This window comes from Pinus tabuliformis, chromosome 4_1, assembly GCF_031772625.1.
Source record: "Pinus tabuliformis cultivar Carrire ecotype Pingquan chromosome 4_1, CPIR1, whole genome shotgun sequence".
Taxonomy (NCBI): domain Eukaryota; kingdom Viridiplantae; phylum Streptophyta; class Pinopsida; order Pinales; family Pinaceae; genus Pinus; species Pinus tabuliformis.
In genome coordinates, this window is record NC_142303.1 from 464,604,612 (window position 1) to 464,624,401 (window position 19,790).

A 19,790-nucleotide genomic window follows, 5' to 3' on the forward strand; every position below is an offset into this window, starting at 1 on the left:
CACCAATCTAGCAATGGCTCTCCCATCCTCTCTCTTGCGATATGTAAAATCACGCCACTTATCACAAACAAGCATTTGCTTCTACACAAATTGACATTGAAGCAAAGACCAAAGAGTAATGAAGTTGCTAGTAGATTGTGTGGTTGCAGGATGTTGCAACTCCCTGTTGCTGGTGCATATCCTCATGAGGCTAAGAATGAAAGCATGGTTATATATGAACTTGGGATACTCCTAGCTTGATTAGGAAAATTTCCCCATATCCTTGAGCATCAAGGCAATACAATGTGCAGTGCATGGAGTCAAAAAAATGAGTAGTGGCTCTCCATAAGCATCCTACTTAGTACTAGTAGCCACATAATTTGTTGCGTTGTCTGTTACAAATTGCATCACATTATGCAATTCGACCTCCTGGAGGAACCCATCCATCAACACATATATCAATGTTGCATCTTTTACATGTGTTGATGCATCCACTGTTTTGATAAACATGGTACCTCTAGGACAATGTACCAAGAAATTTGGAAGGGTCCTACCCTTCCTATTTGTCCAACCATTAGACATCATTGTGCATCTAGAGGTCTCCCATGATTACTTCAACTCCGCCAATCTAGAGTTGATGTCCCTCTTTTATGCTTGAAGAATTGGCCTGTGCAACTCCTCATCAATAACTCTTTTATACCTTGGGCCAACAACAACAATGGCATCACACATTGATTGCCAAAATGAATTGTTTTTGGTGATGCTGAGAGGTAAATCACTTCAAAAAAGACACTTCCCATTAACCCTATCTATTTTTGCCTTCCTTTTTTTAACACTGACATGATGCAAGTTTATGCTCCAACTCTAGTTCATGGAACCAAAAAATATGAGGACCTTCTGGTAGGTGAATATGCAAACCCCCTCCCACTACCCTCAGTGGTAGATATTCCTAGACTTCTAACTGCACTCTTGACCTTGTTTGTGGTTGCCTCTTTTTTCTTTCTATCGTTTGCATGAATTGAATCATGTGTAGCTTTCATAACCTCTGGGCCAAATTGAAGACAAATCCCAACATCATGCCCAAATATTTTAGCCAAATGGTATTTCAACCCGCTAATCCCTCCCATCATATGTTGACCACACAATTCACAATTCAATCATTGCTGGTTTGTCCTGTCTTTAGGTTCCCTAGAGTGCCAAGATCCAAAGCTAAGGCACTAAAAGGTAAAAACACAAGCAAATGGCATTAAACCCCCACTTTTTATGAAAAAACAGCCTATTGGTTTAGAAAATCAAACCTCTAGATTATATTATTAGCAATGACAAAAGATAATAATAGGGTGGATAAAAAATTAAAATCAAGTTGGCTGTCACATTTAAAAAAAAAACCTTACATTGTTTTATGGGCATGAAAATCGTGGAAAAATTACAAAAAAAAGAAACAAAATGTAGGTAAGCAAAGAAGCTAGCAAACAAATCTATAAAAAATAGCATTAACATGGTGGGATTTAAATACATACCTATGAATAGAAGATTCAACACCGGTTGGCAAATGAAATTGAACCCTTGCTCCACTAAAAAATCCTTGATGGTGATGATGATGGTTGTTTAGCTATGTCCACAATGAGTGACGATGACCACAAGCCCTCCTCCTTCCTTCTCTAACAAACAAGAAACAAAGATGGAGAAAATAAAATTGAAAATCACTTTAAGACTCACGGGTTCTGTCAACAAATGATTTTTTTGGTTGTGGTGAGACATTTTTGTGAAAATCATAATGTCAAGTTTGAGGAAAAGATTGTGATTTATTCGGGCCAAAAAATCATCTAGCCAAAAAATCGTGCATTTTTTGGCATATCGCCGATTTTTTGGTGATGTTATCAACAATGCAACTAATTACATAGGTTCTACTACTATATATAGTTTCTAATTGATGAAAGCACTAACTACCTAGTGCACCTCCATAAACGGGACTTCAAGACCTTCTTTAATGATGGCACTTACATTTATTGATTTCATAGTCTACTATCTCATGGGGCTTTTTCAATAATGATGGCACTGAATACATTAGGTAACGATATATTCCATTAACTAGGGAAGTTAGGGTGAGACCTTAACATGCCATCCCCCTTACAAAGCATCCTTCTCCTAAAGGTTGGAGATGAGGAAATTTGTGAAGAATCTGTGTTGCTTCCCATCTAGCATATTCAGGATGTGTATCCTTCTGTTGGATTAGAGCTTCCTAGATAATGTGTTAATAATAAGTTAACGCTTATTTTTGTCCAAAACTGCCTTAGGCTACAGCCAAATGGAACCCTTCTTGTGTAATTTGTGAAGGTTGGTTTGAAGTTTGTAATGGGACCCTAACTCTTTCTTCAACTAGAACACATGAAAGACTAGGTGGAGATTGGAATGTTTGGGCAAAGCTAATTTGTAAGCCACTAGACATATACATTTGAGTATAGTATAAGGTACATAAAGCTTAGGAGCTAAATTTTGGTGACTCTTCTCCTTGAGTGATGTTTGTTGATAAGGTTGGAGATGCAAGAACATCAGATTCCCTTTTTTCAAATGACATTCTAAGTGATGTTGATTAATGTATTGTTTCATGCCATTTTGAGCCAATACCAAATTATCTTTGAGGGTACGAAGAATGTTAGCATGGGTTGTTAAGGTGTTATACTCCCCTTGCACCTTAGAGAGGCCTAGTAAGTATGAAATCATCAATGGGGGGAGGGGGGTTGTCCATAGACCACCTAAAAGGGGGTCATTTTAGTAGCATTGTGATAGGTAGTATTGCACCACCATTTAGCTAGGGGTAAGCATTCAACTCATTGGACTTGTTGTTCTAAAGAAAAATAATGTAAATAAATTTCCAAATGTTTGTTGACTACTTTCATTTGGCCATCTATTTGGGGGTGATATGCAGTGCTAAGATTCAATTGGGTACCTTGAAGCTGAAATAACTCTTGTCAGAAATTTCTAGTGAAGTTAGGATCAATCACAATGGCTTCAGACATGCCACATAGTTTCAGAATATTGCCTATGAAGACTTGTGCTGTTATGGAGGCCTTGAATGGGTGTTGTAAGGCAAAGAAGTCAACATAGTTAGAAAGGTGATCAACAACTATCATTATCACTGATTTCTTGCCAAATTTTGGTAACCCCACAATGAAATCCATAAAAATGTTAGCCCTGATGGTGGTAGGCATGGATAAGGGTTATAATGTTCTTGGAGGCCTTACTATTTCCCCTTTGCGCCATTGGCAAGTATCAGATTGCACCACAAAGGTGCAAATGTCCTTCATCATGCCTTCCCAAAGAATGAAAGCTTAATCTCGTCATATGTTTTCTAAAACCCAAAATTAACTACTACGGGATAGTAGTGTAATTTAGATAACACTTTGGATTTAAATGAGGAGTTCAAAAAAAATAAATATGGCCTTTATAGTGAGAAGCTCATCATCTCGCCAAATGCAACCTAGGTGGGCTTGTGGGTCATCCTGTAGCTAGTGGACCATGTTGATGATCTTGGCTTATGTTGGTCGTTATCAATGTATCGCGTGTAGCTAGTCAAGCACTAGGAAAGATAAGGCAAATATGGACCCTTCCTCATACTTCCTAGAGAGAGCATCAACCATTACATATTCCTTGCCCTTCTTGTGGATAATCTCATTGTCATAGCCTAACATTTTTGTGATCCACTTTTGTTGCTATGGGGAGGGAAACCTCTATTCCAGGAAATATTTCAAGTAATGAAAACCTCTTTTAATTTGGAAATGACACCCAAGCAAGGGTGCCACGTATCAATTGCATGAAGAATGGCTAATGTTTTCTTCTCATAGGTGAATTTGCTCAAATTCTATCACATAATTGCCTATTGGTGAAGGTGAGTGGGCATCAAGGGTGCCACGTATCAATTGCATGAAGAATGGCTAACGTTTCCTTCTCATAGGTGAATTTGCTCAAATTCTATCACATAATTGCCTATTGGTGAAGGTGAGTGGGCATCCCTCTTGCATTAACACAATTGCAATCCCTTTTCTTGAGGCATCATGTTCCAAAACCAAAGTATTATTGAAGTTAGGGGGGGCGACGATTGGTGTGGTACACACAACTTCTGTTAGAGCTTGAAAAGCCTGTTTAGTTACCTTATTCCAATTGAAGGCATTCTTTTTGAGCAGGTGGTGAGAGGAGCAAAAATTTTACCAAAGTTTTGGACAAACTTCCTCTAGTAACCTGTGAGGCTAAGAACATTGTGCAGAGTTTTTAGGTTCTTGGGATGATGAGGCCAATCTTTCATTACCTCGATTTTCCTAGGATTAACACACACACCCTCTCCACTAACAATGTGTTCCAAATGTTCAACTTTTGAAGCACCAAAATCGGATTCATAATGCTTGAGAAACAACTGGTGATTATGGAGGTGTTGTAATACCTGATCCACATGTGCCACCCAAGTTTTTTTGTAGACCAAAATGTCATCAAAGAAAACCAAGGCAAAACGATTTAAAGGGGCTTAAAAGTGGTGGTTCATGAGAATTTGAAAGGTGGAAGGTGCTTTGTAAAGACCAAAAGGCATCACCAAAATCTCATAATGACCTTCATGAGTGTGGAAACCAGTGTTTAGAATATCGGCTTCCTTCTTGCAAATTTGGTGATAACCATAGTGAAGATCAAGTTTGGTAAAGAATTGTGCTCCATTTAACTCATCTAAAGATCATCAATGACTAAAATGGGAAATTTATCTTTAATTGTCAACTTGTAAAGAGCTTGAAAATCAAGAGACGTGCCAAGTAAGAACCCTAACAATTGGAGAAGAGTAGTGGTTGGTACTAGGAAAGATAATACCAATAGCTAATAGCTCATGTTCAATCTTCTCATTTCATTCTTTTGGGCAAAAGGATGATGATATGGATGCACATTGAGTCATAGGCTACTAGGAAGCAGTGAGGTGTTGTGATCATGTTCTCATGTGAGGGTGTTAATCCTTGGAGATGTTAAAAGATATGTTGGTGGTTGTCTAATACTAACTGCAAATTTGGATGAACTGGATAAGAAGTGTCTTGAAAGGCTTGAATAGCATGGAATTGTGCAATAATGCCAACATGACCCTCTTTCAAAAGCTTTTCCATATGGTGGGAACTTATGCCTTTTGGAGAACCTATGTTGAGACCTTTGAGCATGTAGGATTTTTCATCCTTTTGAAAACTCATCTATAATTCCAGGAAATCCATGGTGGTCGGGTCTAATGTTCTTAACCATGCAACACCCAAAAAAAATATTGTAGTTCCCCATTTCAATGGCCAACATGTGAGATTTCAAGGAATACTCACCCATTTGAAGTTTCACATTTTCACTCCAATTACCACATTTCATAGATCCCCCATTAGCAATCATAATCCGAAAGTTGTTAATGACACAAATATAAAAATGTGTTTCTTGGTTGGTGTGGTGATGAATGAAATTACAGGTGGTAACTTTATCCGCTAAGACAATCACCCTCTTCTCCTTGATAAATCCAACAAAATTAACATTCAATAAGAAGAAATACTTGTCAAAGCAAAGGGAGGTTTGGGGTTCTTCATTAGATTGGTTAGGAAGAGGAACTTCCTTATTAATGGTTCCTCCTAGGTCTTTCCATCAGCCTCATCAATAGATGTGTCCTTATAAATGACCATAAAAAAATTTGGTTCCTTATGCTTTATACCCTAGAGAATTATTTTTGTCATAATTGTAGCAAAGACCCTTCAATTGATGTTTTTCCATTTTAGTTTGTGTTGGCTTGTGGAATTTAAGGGGTTGGGTAGGTTGTTGAGGAGCCAACATATTTGGGTGAGGGCATGGAGCAAAATTGGGGTGTTTGGACTAAGCATAGGATATAACTTAGGCATGATGAGAAAATTGAGTGGCCTACAACCAAACAACAATGTAGTTCGTCTTTATGTGGGCTCAAATTTCCTCAATCATTGATCAAACATTGCTTAAAAGAAAAATCTTCAGTTAAATTTTTTATTTCAATAACCAAACATTCAAAAGGGTCAACATAGCCAAACATTCCACTAGGTTGATTTGGCGCAATTTGATAAGACGACATAGAAAGTTTGTATGCCAAATATAGTAGGCAAACGAGACTTTCACAAATTGCTTGCATGTAGTGGCTCCTAGAGATGCGTTCTTATGCTATTTCCGCCACTTCCAACATTCCATTTGGTCAACCCAATTGGTTGGATTCAACCCTAAAACTTATTTAGATTAATTTTAGGGAAGTGAGGCATCAGATTGCGGGAGTAGTCAAAAAATGAGAAGTCATAATTGGGACCATCTTCCCCCCTTTAATGTAGTTATCCTTGTTGGATCCTTCATCATAGACGTTGTCACCCTTCTCTAGTTGACCCTTCAATGTAGCAGTCTGATCAAAACAAAGGCCAACTTGCATAGTGAGGGAAGATATAATAGTTTCCATTTTTTGGGAGAGACTCTCAACCATTTGTTTTACTTCATCCATGGTTGGCATGTTGTGGGCGTTTTTCATGGGTTCACTAGGTCCATTGAAAAGGTTAGCCAAGAGTTATCCCAACATAATTAATGTCTTGAGAGGAATATTTTAAGAAGGGCCATTAGTAGTGATACTAGTGGGTCCACGAGACTCGACCATTTGCTTTACTTCATCCATGGTTGGCATGGTGCAGGTGTTTTTCATGGGTTCACTGGGTCCATTGAAGAGGTTAGCCAAGAGTTATCCCAACACAATTGTCTTGAGAGGAATTTTTTAAGAAGGGCCATTAGCAATGATACTAGTGGGTCCACAAATAAATGGGTTACTGCAAAGTGACACCATGGAAATCAACATTGCGTGATGATTCTTTTGAGCTAGGTCACCTGCAATAGTGTGGGTGGGTCCCATGTTTTTAATTTATGGGGAGTATTACTTGCTTTTGAGTATTAATACACTGATGAAATTCAAATTCTTGATATTGCAAATTGTATAGGAATTTTGTTGCCTATGCTATAGAGGCTAAGGTTTTTGTATGAAGAGGTTATGGTCTGCAAGATCCAAAGGACATAGGAGTGCCAAGTGCTATAGCTCTTTGATATGCTGGAGGGTTTCCAACAATAATAATTGGACAAATGTTTCATAGCACCGACTAATGATGATAGACCATACCCTTAACCATACTACTTGATTTCATAGTACATGAGAGTCATCTCCTTAAATGTTGTTTTCAATGTACTATAGCAACATGATGGTTGACAAAATTATGTGATGCTGGTTTTGCATTTGATATACTCAAAGGCAAGTGGAAGACATTTGTTAAGATTTGGTATGTTCTATGCTAGAGCAATTTATTTAAATTTTCACAATTAGCAATCACATCAGCATTACGATAAACTGCAGATAGAACATAAATATAAAACGCAGAAGACAAGCCAAGACAAGAGGACACAAGATATGGCGCGAGCCAGGGACAAACCCCACAATGTGTGGGGAAACCCTTTGGTCAAATCTTCTTTTATCTTCAAAGTTCAGCAGAGAAGGAGAGAGAGAGAGTACATTTACAACTGAAGTCAATACTTTGACTTATCTGGATCTAGCATAGATCATTTCGTATGATGAGATCAGTTGAAGACATTTTGCTTCAACTGATTCTCAAGGTGACTCCTTCACCTATCATCGTGCTGCATCTCGTCCATTTGCTGCACCTTACTATGTAGCACCATCATGCTGCCCATGATCATCATGCTGCTCATGCTCTCATACATCACTGTGCTGCCCATGATCTTCATCATGTTGCCCATACATCATGCTGCCCATGATTACTTCGCCCACAGTGTCACATTTTTCATCATCATTCATCACTGCTTCATTGAGACCTTGACCTTGCTATGAATGTAATTATGCCCAGACTTCCAGCGCTGAGATTGAGGTTGTCCTCATTGATGCATCATTATTACATCATCATGGAGACCCTCACTGTTGCTTCTTTATCATATCCATGAAGTCTACCTGAAGGTTAGATCTCCATGTGTGTCTAAACTATAATTGCAACCGTGGAACTTTATTTCGAATACCCATCGAGAGATATCAAATTACAGTTCACACTGAGGTATGCAGGTTAATATAAATTGTATGCTGAGATCCTTGATCATAGGACAGATCCTTCAACTTCATCTGTTTGATGAAAACACATGCAGATTGACGAGATGTTGTTCATATATATTCCTAGATTTATACATCCGTAGATATTTCCTTTAATCACAAGTATACTGAGTATCACATATATTCGTTGTGATATGTCTAGACAGATCTGAATATAGAGCCGAGATGTAACCCTTGTTCTTTATGCAATATATATACACAGTCTTCTTTGTCCATCCGGGATACTGCGTTTCAGATATGCCGAGATTGTAATTGCTTCAGTGATGATGGAGATCACCGAGACTGGTAGAATATTGAAACTGAGTCTTCATGACTGCGTACATGTCTTGACTGCGGTTCCACATACCTGGACTGCGGCTCTTCTATCCTTGTGGATATATCGTGGCTCTCTGCGGCTAGAGCATCACTGCGACTGCAGCTTCGTTACCTTTTACAGCGTATAGAGAGCTGTGCGTATATATTTTCCATTGCCAACGGATATAGAGAGCTGTGCGTATATTGCCAACGAATATAGAGAGCTGTGCATATATTGCCAACGAATATAGAGAGCTGTGCGTATATTGCCAACGAATATAGAGAGCTGTGCATATATATAACTCTCATGCCCAGCGTATATAGTTTCCATTGCCAACGAATATAGAGAGCTGTGCGTATATAGAGAGCTGTGCGTATATATGACTCTCGTGCCCAGCGTATATAATTTCCATTGCCTGTGTATATCAGTCTCTATGAACAACGTATGTATGTCTCCATGACTAGCGTAGATAAGGGCATCATCTGTGGCTCATCTTCCACCTTTGACTGCGGCTGAGGTTAGCAGATTAGGGCATCATCAAACTAGGCCAGCGTATTCCTTTTGTGACTCTCCTTTTCCAAAAACCCAAGACGTGGAGAGGAGATCACATTAAGAATAAGTGTGTAAATGATATCAAATCCTCATCTATTTATACCACAACGAGGATGATGAATAGACACGTCGGTTGGGCTTCTAGAGCCTACATAAGAGCTGGTCGGCTTGATAATAATTACATAAACAAAATAAATTCATATCTCCATAATTACTTATCGGAATCGGATGATCTTTGGATCAATCCTACACCTCTCGACAAGAGGGATCCAATAAAAATATCAGCTGTCATAAATAAGCTAAACCACATGGAGTTTGGCCCTAGTTGCCAATTTAACAACATTTTATATATAGAGCAAGATATAAAGAAATACAACTATGAAAATAAATTAACAAAATTAAAATTGGAAATTATTTGTAGTAAAGAAACCTTTCTTGATCATAGAATTGGATGCAATGTTCACTTTGCCTCTTCTAGCGGGAAACCTCCCACATGAGTAGAGCTCCAAATACAATAATATTCACTTGACAACTAATTATATAACTTCTACTACTATTGTTGGGTGTGGTTTATATTCTTTCCATGCGTCATGGTGTGTTTTATGCGGACCCAATAATAATTCGGTGGACCCAAGGATGGGGGGTAGACCCAAAGATGGTCGACGAACCTACCCATGGTTTTGCGCATGGTTTTCGCACATGGTTTTTGGGCATTGTGGTTTTTGCCCATGGTATTTGTAGATCTGGTCAAGGGAACTATGGTTATGTTTTAATACAGGGTTAGTGAATTGGGGTGTATGAATGCTTCGACATGTATATATATGTATTTTAACATTGAAAGGAATATAATGAAAAATCAATCTGGTATTCCTGGTTTTGGGATCCAAGGGAAAATCTGTGTATATTTGTTTTATCTTCTCGCCATTGTATGTGTATATATATATATATATATATATATATAGTGTATATATATATATATATATATATATATTTTAAGAATTCGTTTGCAGGTAATTTCTGTACAGGGTTAAAACCTTCATTGGTATCATAGTTGTTTTCGCTTCAAGGGGACACCTTTGCTGCTGAGGGGTTTTGCTTGGGCTTGTGGTAGACCATGTTACAGTGGGAGATTTGCGAGATCAATTCTTGTGGTGAAAGAAGATGACGAAGTGGAAAGATAGAGATCGAGAAATTCAATGGACAAAGTTTTGAGCTGTGGAAGCTCAAGATGGAGGATCTATTGGTGGGTAGAGATCAATGGATCGCTATAGATCTAGGTACGACACCAACAAAATGTCAGTAGAGGATTGGGTGAAGTTAGATCGGCAGGCAAAGAGCACAATACGATTGTGTCTCTCAGATTCAATATCGTTGAATGTATTAGGGGAAGCTACGACAAAGGCTTTGTGGGACAAGTTAGGGAATTTGTATCAATTTAAGTCTCTAATGAACAAATTGTTCCTGCGGAAAAGGTTGTATACCCTGAGGATGAAGGATGGAGACTTAGTGACAAAGCATCTAAACTCCTTTAATACTGTGGTAAGCCAATTGTTATTTGTTGATATTCAAATTTCAGATGAAGATGAGTGCATCAGTTTGTTGTGTTCTCTACCAGACTGGTGGGATAGTCTGGTTGTTGCAACAGGTAGCAATACAACTACTTTGAAGTTTAATGAAATAGTCTCATCCTTGTTGTCAGAGGAAATGAGACGGAAAAATATGGAGAGCCAAAATGGAGATTCCTTGTTTGTGAGGAGATGGTTCCAAAACAAAAACAAAAATAAGTCCCCAAGTGGGAGATCTAAATCTCCAGGAAAATCTATAAAGGTAAGATGGAAACACGGAAAGGAGGATCACTACAAAAATGATTGTAGATTTAAAACTCCTGAGAAAGGAAAGGGATCTGTTGATGCTCCTTCTGCAGAGTCGAAAACCACCTCAGACAAAGGCGGGGATGTGTATTTGGCTTCTTTTTCAAGTGACACATAAATCATGAGGCATGGTTGATTGACTTAGGTGCATCCTTTCACTTCACTCCCCATAGGGAGTGGTTCCACGAGTACGAGAAATATGATGGTGGTGATGTCTTCCTAAGGGATGACAGGAAGGCTAGAATCATAGAATGTGGAAAAATCAAGATGAAGTTGCAAGGTGGAAGGATTATAACACTTTCTGGTGTTCTGCATATTCCTACATTGGCCATAAATCTGATTTCTGTAAGCAAGATGGATGATGTAGGTGTAAAAACAATGTTCGAGAAACATACCTACAAGATGGTTCGGGAGCACTGGTGTTGATGCAGGGAGTTCATATTGGAACTTTGTACAAGCTTCTGGGTAGCATTGTTATTGACAGGTGCAATAGTTCTGTGGTTCCTGAAGGTAGAGCAGAAAATCTAGTGGTCTATGGAGAAAAGATCATGTTATGGCATCAAAAATTGGGACACATCAGAGAGAAGGGCCTTCAAATACTACATGGTAATGGTATGGTAGAAGGTATGTCTAATTACTCTTTGGATTTCAATATTTGTGAACATTGTGTATATGGGAAGCATAATCGGGTGAGCTTCCCCTTTGGTGCTGAGGGCGAAAGGGATTTTAGATATTGTGCACAGTGATGTGTTTGGACCTGTGTCGGCTCCATCACTGGGTAAGTTTGTGTACTATGTCTCATTTATAGTTGACTTCTCGATGAAGACATGGATATACTTCCTTAGGAAGGAATCTGAAGTCTTTGACAGGTTTAAAGAATTTAAGGCTATGATGGAAAATCAAACAAAGAAGAAGATCAAGGTGTTTAGGACAAATAATGGTGGAGAGTTCTGCAAGAAGGAATTTGAAGAGTTCTATAAGAAGTGTGGTATAGCACAACAAAAGACTACTCCATACACACCTCAGCAAAATGGAGTTGCAAAAAGAATGAACACGACGTCGATGGAAAAGGCAAGAAGCATGCTTAGTGGTGCTGGATTAGGGCAAAAATTCTGGGCAGATACAGTGGATACTGCATGTTACCTGTTTAACAAATCACCTTCATCAGCATTGGAGGATAAGATTCCACATGAGGTATGGAATGGTAAGAAACCCTCTCTTTCACATCTAAGGGTATTTGGTTGTGATGCATATGTACATGTTCCAAAGGAGAAAATAACCAAGCTGGATAGTAAATTTGAAAGGTACATTATTTATGGGTATAAGGATGGTTTAAAATGTTATAAGCTTTGGAACGCAGAAATAAGGAAGGTTGTGTACAATCGAGATGTAGTCTTTAGAGAGGTGAAAGATGTTATTAAACATGAAATCCTACCAAAGGAACTGGAGAAGATAAAGTTTGAATTGAAGGAGGAAGAATCAGTGTCTATAGCAGAACATGAATTAGAAGAGGAAAAGCCACAAACTCCAATTTTGAGAAGATCAGTTTGAGAGAGAAGGCAGCGAAAGACGCATAGTCCATCTGCTTTTTGTTAAAATTTTGCTTTATATATTACTGATGATGATCACAAAACTGCCAGGGAGGCAGTGGATTCAAAAGATGGAAAACTCTGGAAGGAGGCCATGGTTGATGAAATGACATGTTTGGACAAAAATGAGGCTTGGGATCTTGTGGAGTTGTCGGCTAGAAGGAAACCAATTGACAACAAATGGGTGTTTAAGAAGAAGATGAATGCAAAAGGCAAAGGTGGAGAAATATAAAGCTCAGTTGGTAGCAAAAGGTTAATCCCAGGTGTCAAGAATTGATTTTGGTGATATTTTTTCTCTTGTTGCCAAGTTAGCTTCTATTAGATTACTTTTATATGTTGTTGTTGCTTTTGATTTTGAAGTAGAACAGATGGATGTGAAGACAACATTTCTTCACAGGGATCTGGAAGAAGAGATCTACATGAAGCAACCAGAAGGCTTTGTAGTGAAGGGTAAGAAAGAACTCGTATGCAAGCTAAAAAAATCTCTATATGGATTAAAGCAGTCACAAAGGATGTGGTATCAAAAATTTGATACATATATATATGGAGGCTTGGCTTCACAGGGAGCAAAGATGATCACTATGTGTATTTTAAATTAATTGGTCACTGTGTTATTTATTTGGTCTTGTATGTAGATGATATGTTGTTGATTGGAAATGACAAAGAAATTATCTAGGATTTGAAGACCCAGTTGTCCTTTGAATTTGACATGAAGGATCTTGGTGCTGCAAGCTATATCTTGGGCATGGAAATTAAACGAGATCGGACAAAGAGGAAGCTATGGTTAAACCAGAGAAACTATGTTGAGACAATATTACAGAGGTTTAATATGCAGGATAGCAAACCGGTGAAGGTTCCTATTCCTATAGGTATAAAGTTATTTGTTGAACAATGTCCCAAGACATAAGAAGAGGAAGAGGACATGTCTTGTGTTTCATATGCGAGTGCAGTTGGTAGCCTGATGTATGCAATGGTCTATACCAGACTGGACATTGCACATGCAGTGGGAGTATTGAGCAGGTTTATGTCAAAACCAGGGAAGGAACATTGGATAACAGTGAAGCGGGTTTTCTAGTATTTGCGTGGCACTAGTGATTATGGTCTGTGCTACCAAGGAAGACTAGGATTGGATAGAGTTTTGGACATACATGGTTTTGTTGATGCAATCTGGGTTGAAAATTTGGTTCAGAGAAGATCTACAAGTGGGTACGTGTTTAACCTATTTGGAGGAGCAGTTAGTTGGATGAGCAGGAGACACTTTGTAGTGGCACTTTCAACTATAGAGGCTGAATACATGGCAGCCACTCATGCAAGCAAGGAAGCAGTTTGGTTGCAAAGATTGTGTTCAAGTATGGAGTTGGTACAACAAGCTATAAGGATAGATTATGACAACCAAAGTGCACTTTTCTTGGCAAATAACCCTTTTTATCATTCAAAGACAAAACACATTGATGTTCAGTATCACTTTGTGAGGGATATGGTTAAAGATAAAAAAATGTTGTTGGTTAAGGTGGACACTCTGAAGAATGTTACATATGCATTAGCAAAGTCTGTGAGCACTGAGAAGTTTTCTTGATGTAGAGAAACAATGGGCATTGCAGCTCTGAACCAATAACTAAGCTCTCCTGTGATCTCTTGTGTGGAAAGAAAACAACAAGCGACAGAATGTTGGGCGTGTGTTATATTCTTTCCACATGTCATAGGGTATGGGCAGTGCCTTGGAAAAAAATTATTTTATGTGGACCCAATAATAGTTGGGCAAACCCAAGGATGGGGGGCGAACCCAAAGATGGTGGGTAGACCTACCTATGGTCTTGCACATGGTTCACGCATGATTTTTGGGCACGGTGGTTTTTAGCCATGGTATTTGTAAATCTGGTCAAAGGCACTACGATTATGTTCTAATCCAAGGATAGTGGATTGGGGTTTATGAATGCTTCGACATGTATATTTATGTATTGTAACATTGAAAAGAATATAATGAAAAATTAATTTGGTATTCCCGAAATTGGGATCCAGGAAAAATTTCTATGTATATTTGTTTTATGTTCTCGGTATTGTATATTTTTTCTATTTTACGAATTCGTCTGCAGGTAATTTCTATACATGGTTAAAACCGTCAACTATGTATAATTTCTAATTGACCAAAACCCTAACTACCTAGTGGACCTCCATAAATGAGGCCTAAACCACTAACTAGTGAACCTTCTTTAATGATGCCAATTACATTTATTGATTTCACACTCTATATTGTGGGGCCTTATTTAATAAAGATAGCCCTTGATGCATCAAGCAACATTTTGTTCTACCAACTAGGGAATTTAGGGTGGGACCCTAACAACTGAGCTAAAAGGAATGCCAAACAACAAGACAAATTGGAATTCAACTAAATTTCAGATAAACGTTATATAAATATATATAAGTTGTCCCTTAAGGAGGGAGTTGGACACACTGTGTGGTGCTAACTTGAAACTTCGATATTTGTCTTGCTAAAGAATATCACATCAAAAGAGTCCACAACAACATTGTCTGGAAATGGTTAGATGGTTTACTTGAACATGATTGTGAATGGAATTTGAATTAATGTGGAAGAAAAATAACCATTGTTGATTTTTGGTAGCATCAGATGTGCTCGAAGTCTCAAATTTTGCAGAGAGGCCTGGGCACATGTATTCCAAAGAACCCATAAAGCGTTTTGAGAAATTCCACCCAGAAACAGTTTTATTAAAATAATTAATTATTTATAATGGGTCCCTAAGTCTAAACTTAGGAAAATAAAATAATTAATGGGTATTAACTGTGGATGTAACTTCTAAAAGAAGACGAGGATCAAGCAGAAATGATCTTAACCATTGATTAGCTTCTAATCTGAGTCGTTGAATGTCAATGAGGAGATTATTTAAGGAGGCTTGAGGGTCATTTGGAAACACACACCGAGAGATCAAGAGATCGAATTTCTAAAGTGAGAAGTTCTCAGGAGGAAATTCTGATTGAGTAGATTTCTTGCAATTGAGGGGCAGAGATAGCCTCTGGAGAGAGAGAGATTTTTTCAGTAGGAGAATCATCAGTAGCGAGAGGCAGAGAGTGATCCAACAACTCTCACGCAGAGGTTGACACAGGGCCATGCAGAGGCAGCGCAGAGGGTGAGAGAGAGTCCGAAATTTTGCAGCAAAGTCAGTTTTAGAAGCTAGAAGTTGGGGTGTGAGATCGGGGCACTGCGAGAAGTGACTCCGGGCAGCAAATTGATCAGCTGGCTGGGTGATGCAGTGCCTAGAGGGGCTGATGCAGGGATTGCATAAGGACTGCGTAGAGGCAGCGCAGGGCCTGCCAGAGGCACCTCATACAGTGACCGGATCAGCAAAGATTTTTCTCAGTGATTGTGTGAGGTAATCTCACAAATCTTTCTGCCAATATTTCTCTCTATAACTGAATAATCCTTGAGGTATTCAAAGATGTATTCAAAATTTGCTACTGCTTAATAATAATAAACCCTCAAATCTGCCACACTGGTTTTCCCGTATTGGGTTTTTTCGAGGACATTTGTCCAAAAATAACGGTGTTATTGTGTTGTATTTTCTTTCTTGCTCAGTCTCTTGTTTCCGCATATAAATTAATTAAGTGAAGGCTGCATTGTATGTATTTCAATATTTGCCGTAGGAAACGGTGAATAACTTGTTCATGTAAATCTAACAAGGAGGAGAAATATCATTAGTTGCTGCAGTAGGGATTCCGGTTTAGGAATTTTCACAACCACTAGGAAAAACAAATTTACATTGCCATTTACTAGATTACATTGGAATGTGAACATTGCTTACATCCACAATGAAGAAAGCACATTAAGAGTATGACTACCCAAGAAAATGAAAGAAACAGTTGGAAGGAAAGGAGTCAAACCATTCTAGCCACAAGGAATTTACACTTTAGGTAAAATCCCTATATATATATATATATATCCTTCGAAGAAATATCTTTATATTCCATATGAGGAATATGCATGTTTCTTTCCTCGAGGGACTCTCAGACAACAAGGATGGAAGCCATTACACGAATATACTCATTGTGAGCTCAAACATGTCACATGTGGGAATAGAACTTGGGTGGGAAGGATAACAACATTTCTCCCAACCACCCAAGCTACATCCAATTGACAAAATCCATATGTATGTATTTGTGTATATTCTAAATGTATGAATGCCCTCATAGTGTATGTTGACCTTAATGGTGCCTTGCATGCAGATCTACACATGTAACAAAAATCATGAAACATATTTATCATGACTTCACCATATCAAGAAGGACAAAGACATGATACTGGACAAGAAAATGAAACTATTTTAATAAAAAACAAGTTGTAGATGAATTCACATTATCTGAGTCCTGTACAAAACTGAAAATTACAAAAAATATGCAAAAGAAGCCTTTTAATCTAAATGACAATCTTCAAATGTAAGTCATTGCTTAGAGGAGTTGATCTGCAAATTCTGATGAGATATACAACTTATTGCCCATAAATATACGCCGCTATCTTTTAGGAGCTAAGTTGTAGCCAAAGTTCCTCTTCGATGGTTTGAAATTTGAATAGAATGTGATTTGTCGTCTCTTGCTGCAAAGATGCCTGAATTGAAAACTAGCAACGAGAAAGTGTAGAGAAGTGGTTAAGCACCCAACGTCGCATAATACACGGTGTTCTTCCTATTAGAAATTGATGCCAATTTTGTATATTGGTCAGCACATCAGCAATGCATAAACATTGCCATGCCACTTATTGCCGCATAATTCCATATCATCACTGGCATATAAGCATCTAACATTTAACTGAATATTTATTTCTAGCCACATATTATCAACGTGGGTATTTGCTTATTCATAGCATTGTCGTTAAATTCAAAGATGCATAAATTGAAAACTAGCAACGAGAAAGTGTAGATAAGTGGTTAAACACCCAAAGTTGAATAATACACGGTCTTTTTCCTATTAGAAATTGATTCCAATTTTTTATATTGGTCAGCACATCAGCAATGCATAAGCATTGCCGTGCCACTGATTACCACATAATTCCATATCATCACTGGCATATCAGCATCTAACATTTAACTGAATGTATGTTTCTAGCCACATATTATCAACGTGGGTATTTACTTATTCATTGCATTGTCGTTAAATTCAATTTATTTATCCTCGAGTATAACTGGTGTAATTTTTGTGTTTATTGCAGAGCTTTAAAGCATTCCTTGGAGATGAAAAACTGAAGGTAAATACTGTTCAATATAAACTTTGACCTCTTAATGTGTTTTCATGCCTAGGTATGCTACCTCAAGTAACTCAACCTGGAAACTGTTGTGCAGGAGTTCATCAATTTTACACTTCATTACATTGCTGACTTGGATATCCCTGTAAAAAGGTAAGCAGAACACCTCACATGTGTTTACGATGAAAGTCATATGGACTTGCACACTTACTTGTTTTCTTGCTTATATTCAGGGGAACATTCATAGAGTTCAGGAGCGGAATGCTTAATGTGTCACCCATTGGGCGAAACTGTAGTCAAGAAGAAAGAGAGGAGTTTGAGCGTTATGATAAGGTGCACTGCAATAAAATTTGTCTTGCAAATATTCAATATACAAAAGGGCCCAACAGTAGTCAGTACTCTGTTCTATATGGTTAATTATTTATTAATGTTGCATGAAAGAAAGTTTGTCTGAGCTAACAATTGGTCCAGTTTAAGCATGATCTACCCAAGTACAAGTTTTTTAAACAGATCGAAAATGTTGGCAGGTTCATGGCATACGTACAAAAATGGTTGAGGTGCTTCGTGAAAAGTTTGCATCTCTGAATCTGACCTATTCGATTGGAGGACAAATCAGTTTTGATGTGGGTTTAATGGCCTCGTATGGTTCTTCTCTTTTAATAGTAAAATGCAAGACTATACAGTCTGATAAAATGTGCAATGTCTTTTATTCTTAAATTATTAGGATGGTTTTGCAGGTTTTTCCTCAGGGCTGGGATAAAACATACTGCTTGAGATATGTAGAGAATGACTTTCAAGAGATCCATTTCTTTGGAGACAAAACCTACAAGGTATCAATCTCGAGAGTTTGGGTTAGTGGTAGACAGATAATATACCAATTATATACAATAGCGATTGTTATTACAAATATTATAAGAAAAAAATGCGAAGGGACATAGGACTGCAATGTATATTGTCTGTGGGACATTGATGTTTATTCTTGGACATATCAAATTATATAATTTCTCTTGTTTTAATAGGGGGGCAATGACCACGAAATCTTTGAATCTTCAAAGACAATCGGGCATACAGGTCAGTCAAGTGCAACCGAAATAATGTGAACTTTAAAGAGGCTTAATGGTGTCATATCAGGAAAACTTTGTTTCTTGCGTTTTTTCTAGTACTTTAGCTAGTAGTTACTGTATAGATCTATTTTTAGGGAGAATATGTTCGTGCCAATATGTTCAGTTCTTGGTTACAAAGAATTTTCAAATGATAACTACTTCCGTGTCATTGAATTGTCAACTATGGAAGCTACCCTTTTGACCCTTTTCAGCCACTGCAACTTTATTACAGAGAAATCTTTATCTATATTTAGCCTCTACATTCCTCGTTTATTGCCATTTCCCCTCTTTGAAGGACTCATTAAAAGTTAGGAACTATTTTAATATCTTTGGGATCTTTTGTGACTTTGCTAATATTGTATTTGATTTGTTTTTTCTTTTGCAGTAACAAGTCCAGAGGATACGCGCAGACAGTGCAGAGAGTTTTTTTTCCAGTGAGCCTGGTTTAATCCCCAACTGGCATAGAGCTTTGACGAGATTCATATGCGGCATTAAATCAATTAAAAAAATAATAACTATTATCATTATTATGATGATGACTAGAGGGTGAAATTGGAAATTTCTTCCTATCTGAAATATATTTATGGCCCAGAGGGCGAAGTTGGAATTTTCTTCCTACCTGAAATATAGATTTATATCTGCGTTGATCGAGATTGGCTTCAAATCAATTCATGAACTTTGCTTCTCTATTTTGTATCCCAAAATGTTTCTATTTGTAGACAATTAATGTCACCCACCATTTTCTTTGCACTAAGAGTTCTTAAAACAATGGAAATAATTAGGCTCAGAAGCAATTCTTTAATTTTTTGAAGTAAACTCAATTTGGCACTCTTGAGTTTCTATTTCTAGGTATTTATTTTTGTTCAAATGCCAACAAGGCATGGATCTTATTTGGTCCACCATTATCTGTTCATCAGCATTTAAGAACTATAGCTTCACATTTCGGATGGTATATAGTATTAATTTGTAAACCGAGGCCTATGTTAACATTT

The 19,790-nt window shown here is 37.8% G+C and overlaps 1 protein-coding gene across 3 annotated transcripts in view; it reads left to right on the plus strand.

The window, feature by feature from the left end:
- The window catches only part of PMM (phosphomannomutase), a 48,390-nt gene extending 28,842 nt beyond the window's left edge, over nucleotides 1-19,548 (plus strand). For all 3 annotated transcript variants that reach the window (XM_089419917.1, XM_089419916.1, XM_089419918.1), the window contains exons 6-12: nucleotides 17,663-17,698; nucleotides 17,793-17,848; nucleotides 17,929-18,028; nucleotides 18,223-18,318; nucleotides 18,433-18,525; nucleotides 18,715-18,766; nucleotides 19,184-19,548. In XM_089419917.1, coding sequence (XP_089276043.1) covers nucleotides 17,663-17,698; nucleotides 17,793-17,848; nucleotides 17,929-18,028; nucleotides 18,223-18,318; nucleotides 18,433-18,525; nucleotides 18,715-18,766; nucleotides 19,184-19,236 — 486 coding nt within the window. In that variant the 3' untranslated portion in view covers nucleotides 19,237-19,548. The remainder of the gene's footprint in view (nucleotides 1-17,662; nucleotides 17,699-17,792; nucleotides 17,849-17,928; nucleotides 18,029-18,222; nucleotides 18,319-18,432; nucleotides 18,526-18,714; nucleotides 18,767-19,183) is intronic.
- The last annotated feature ends 242 nt before the right edge of the window (nucleotides 19,549-19,790 follow it).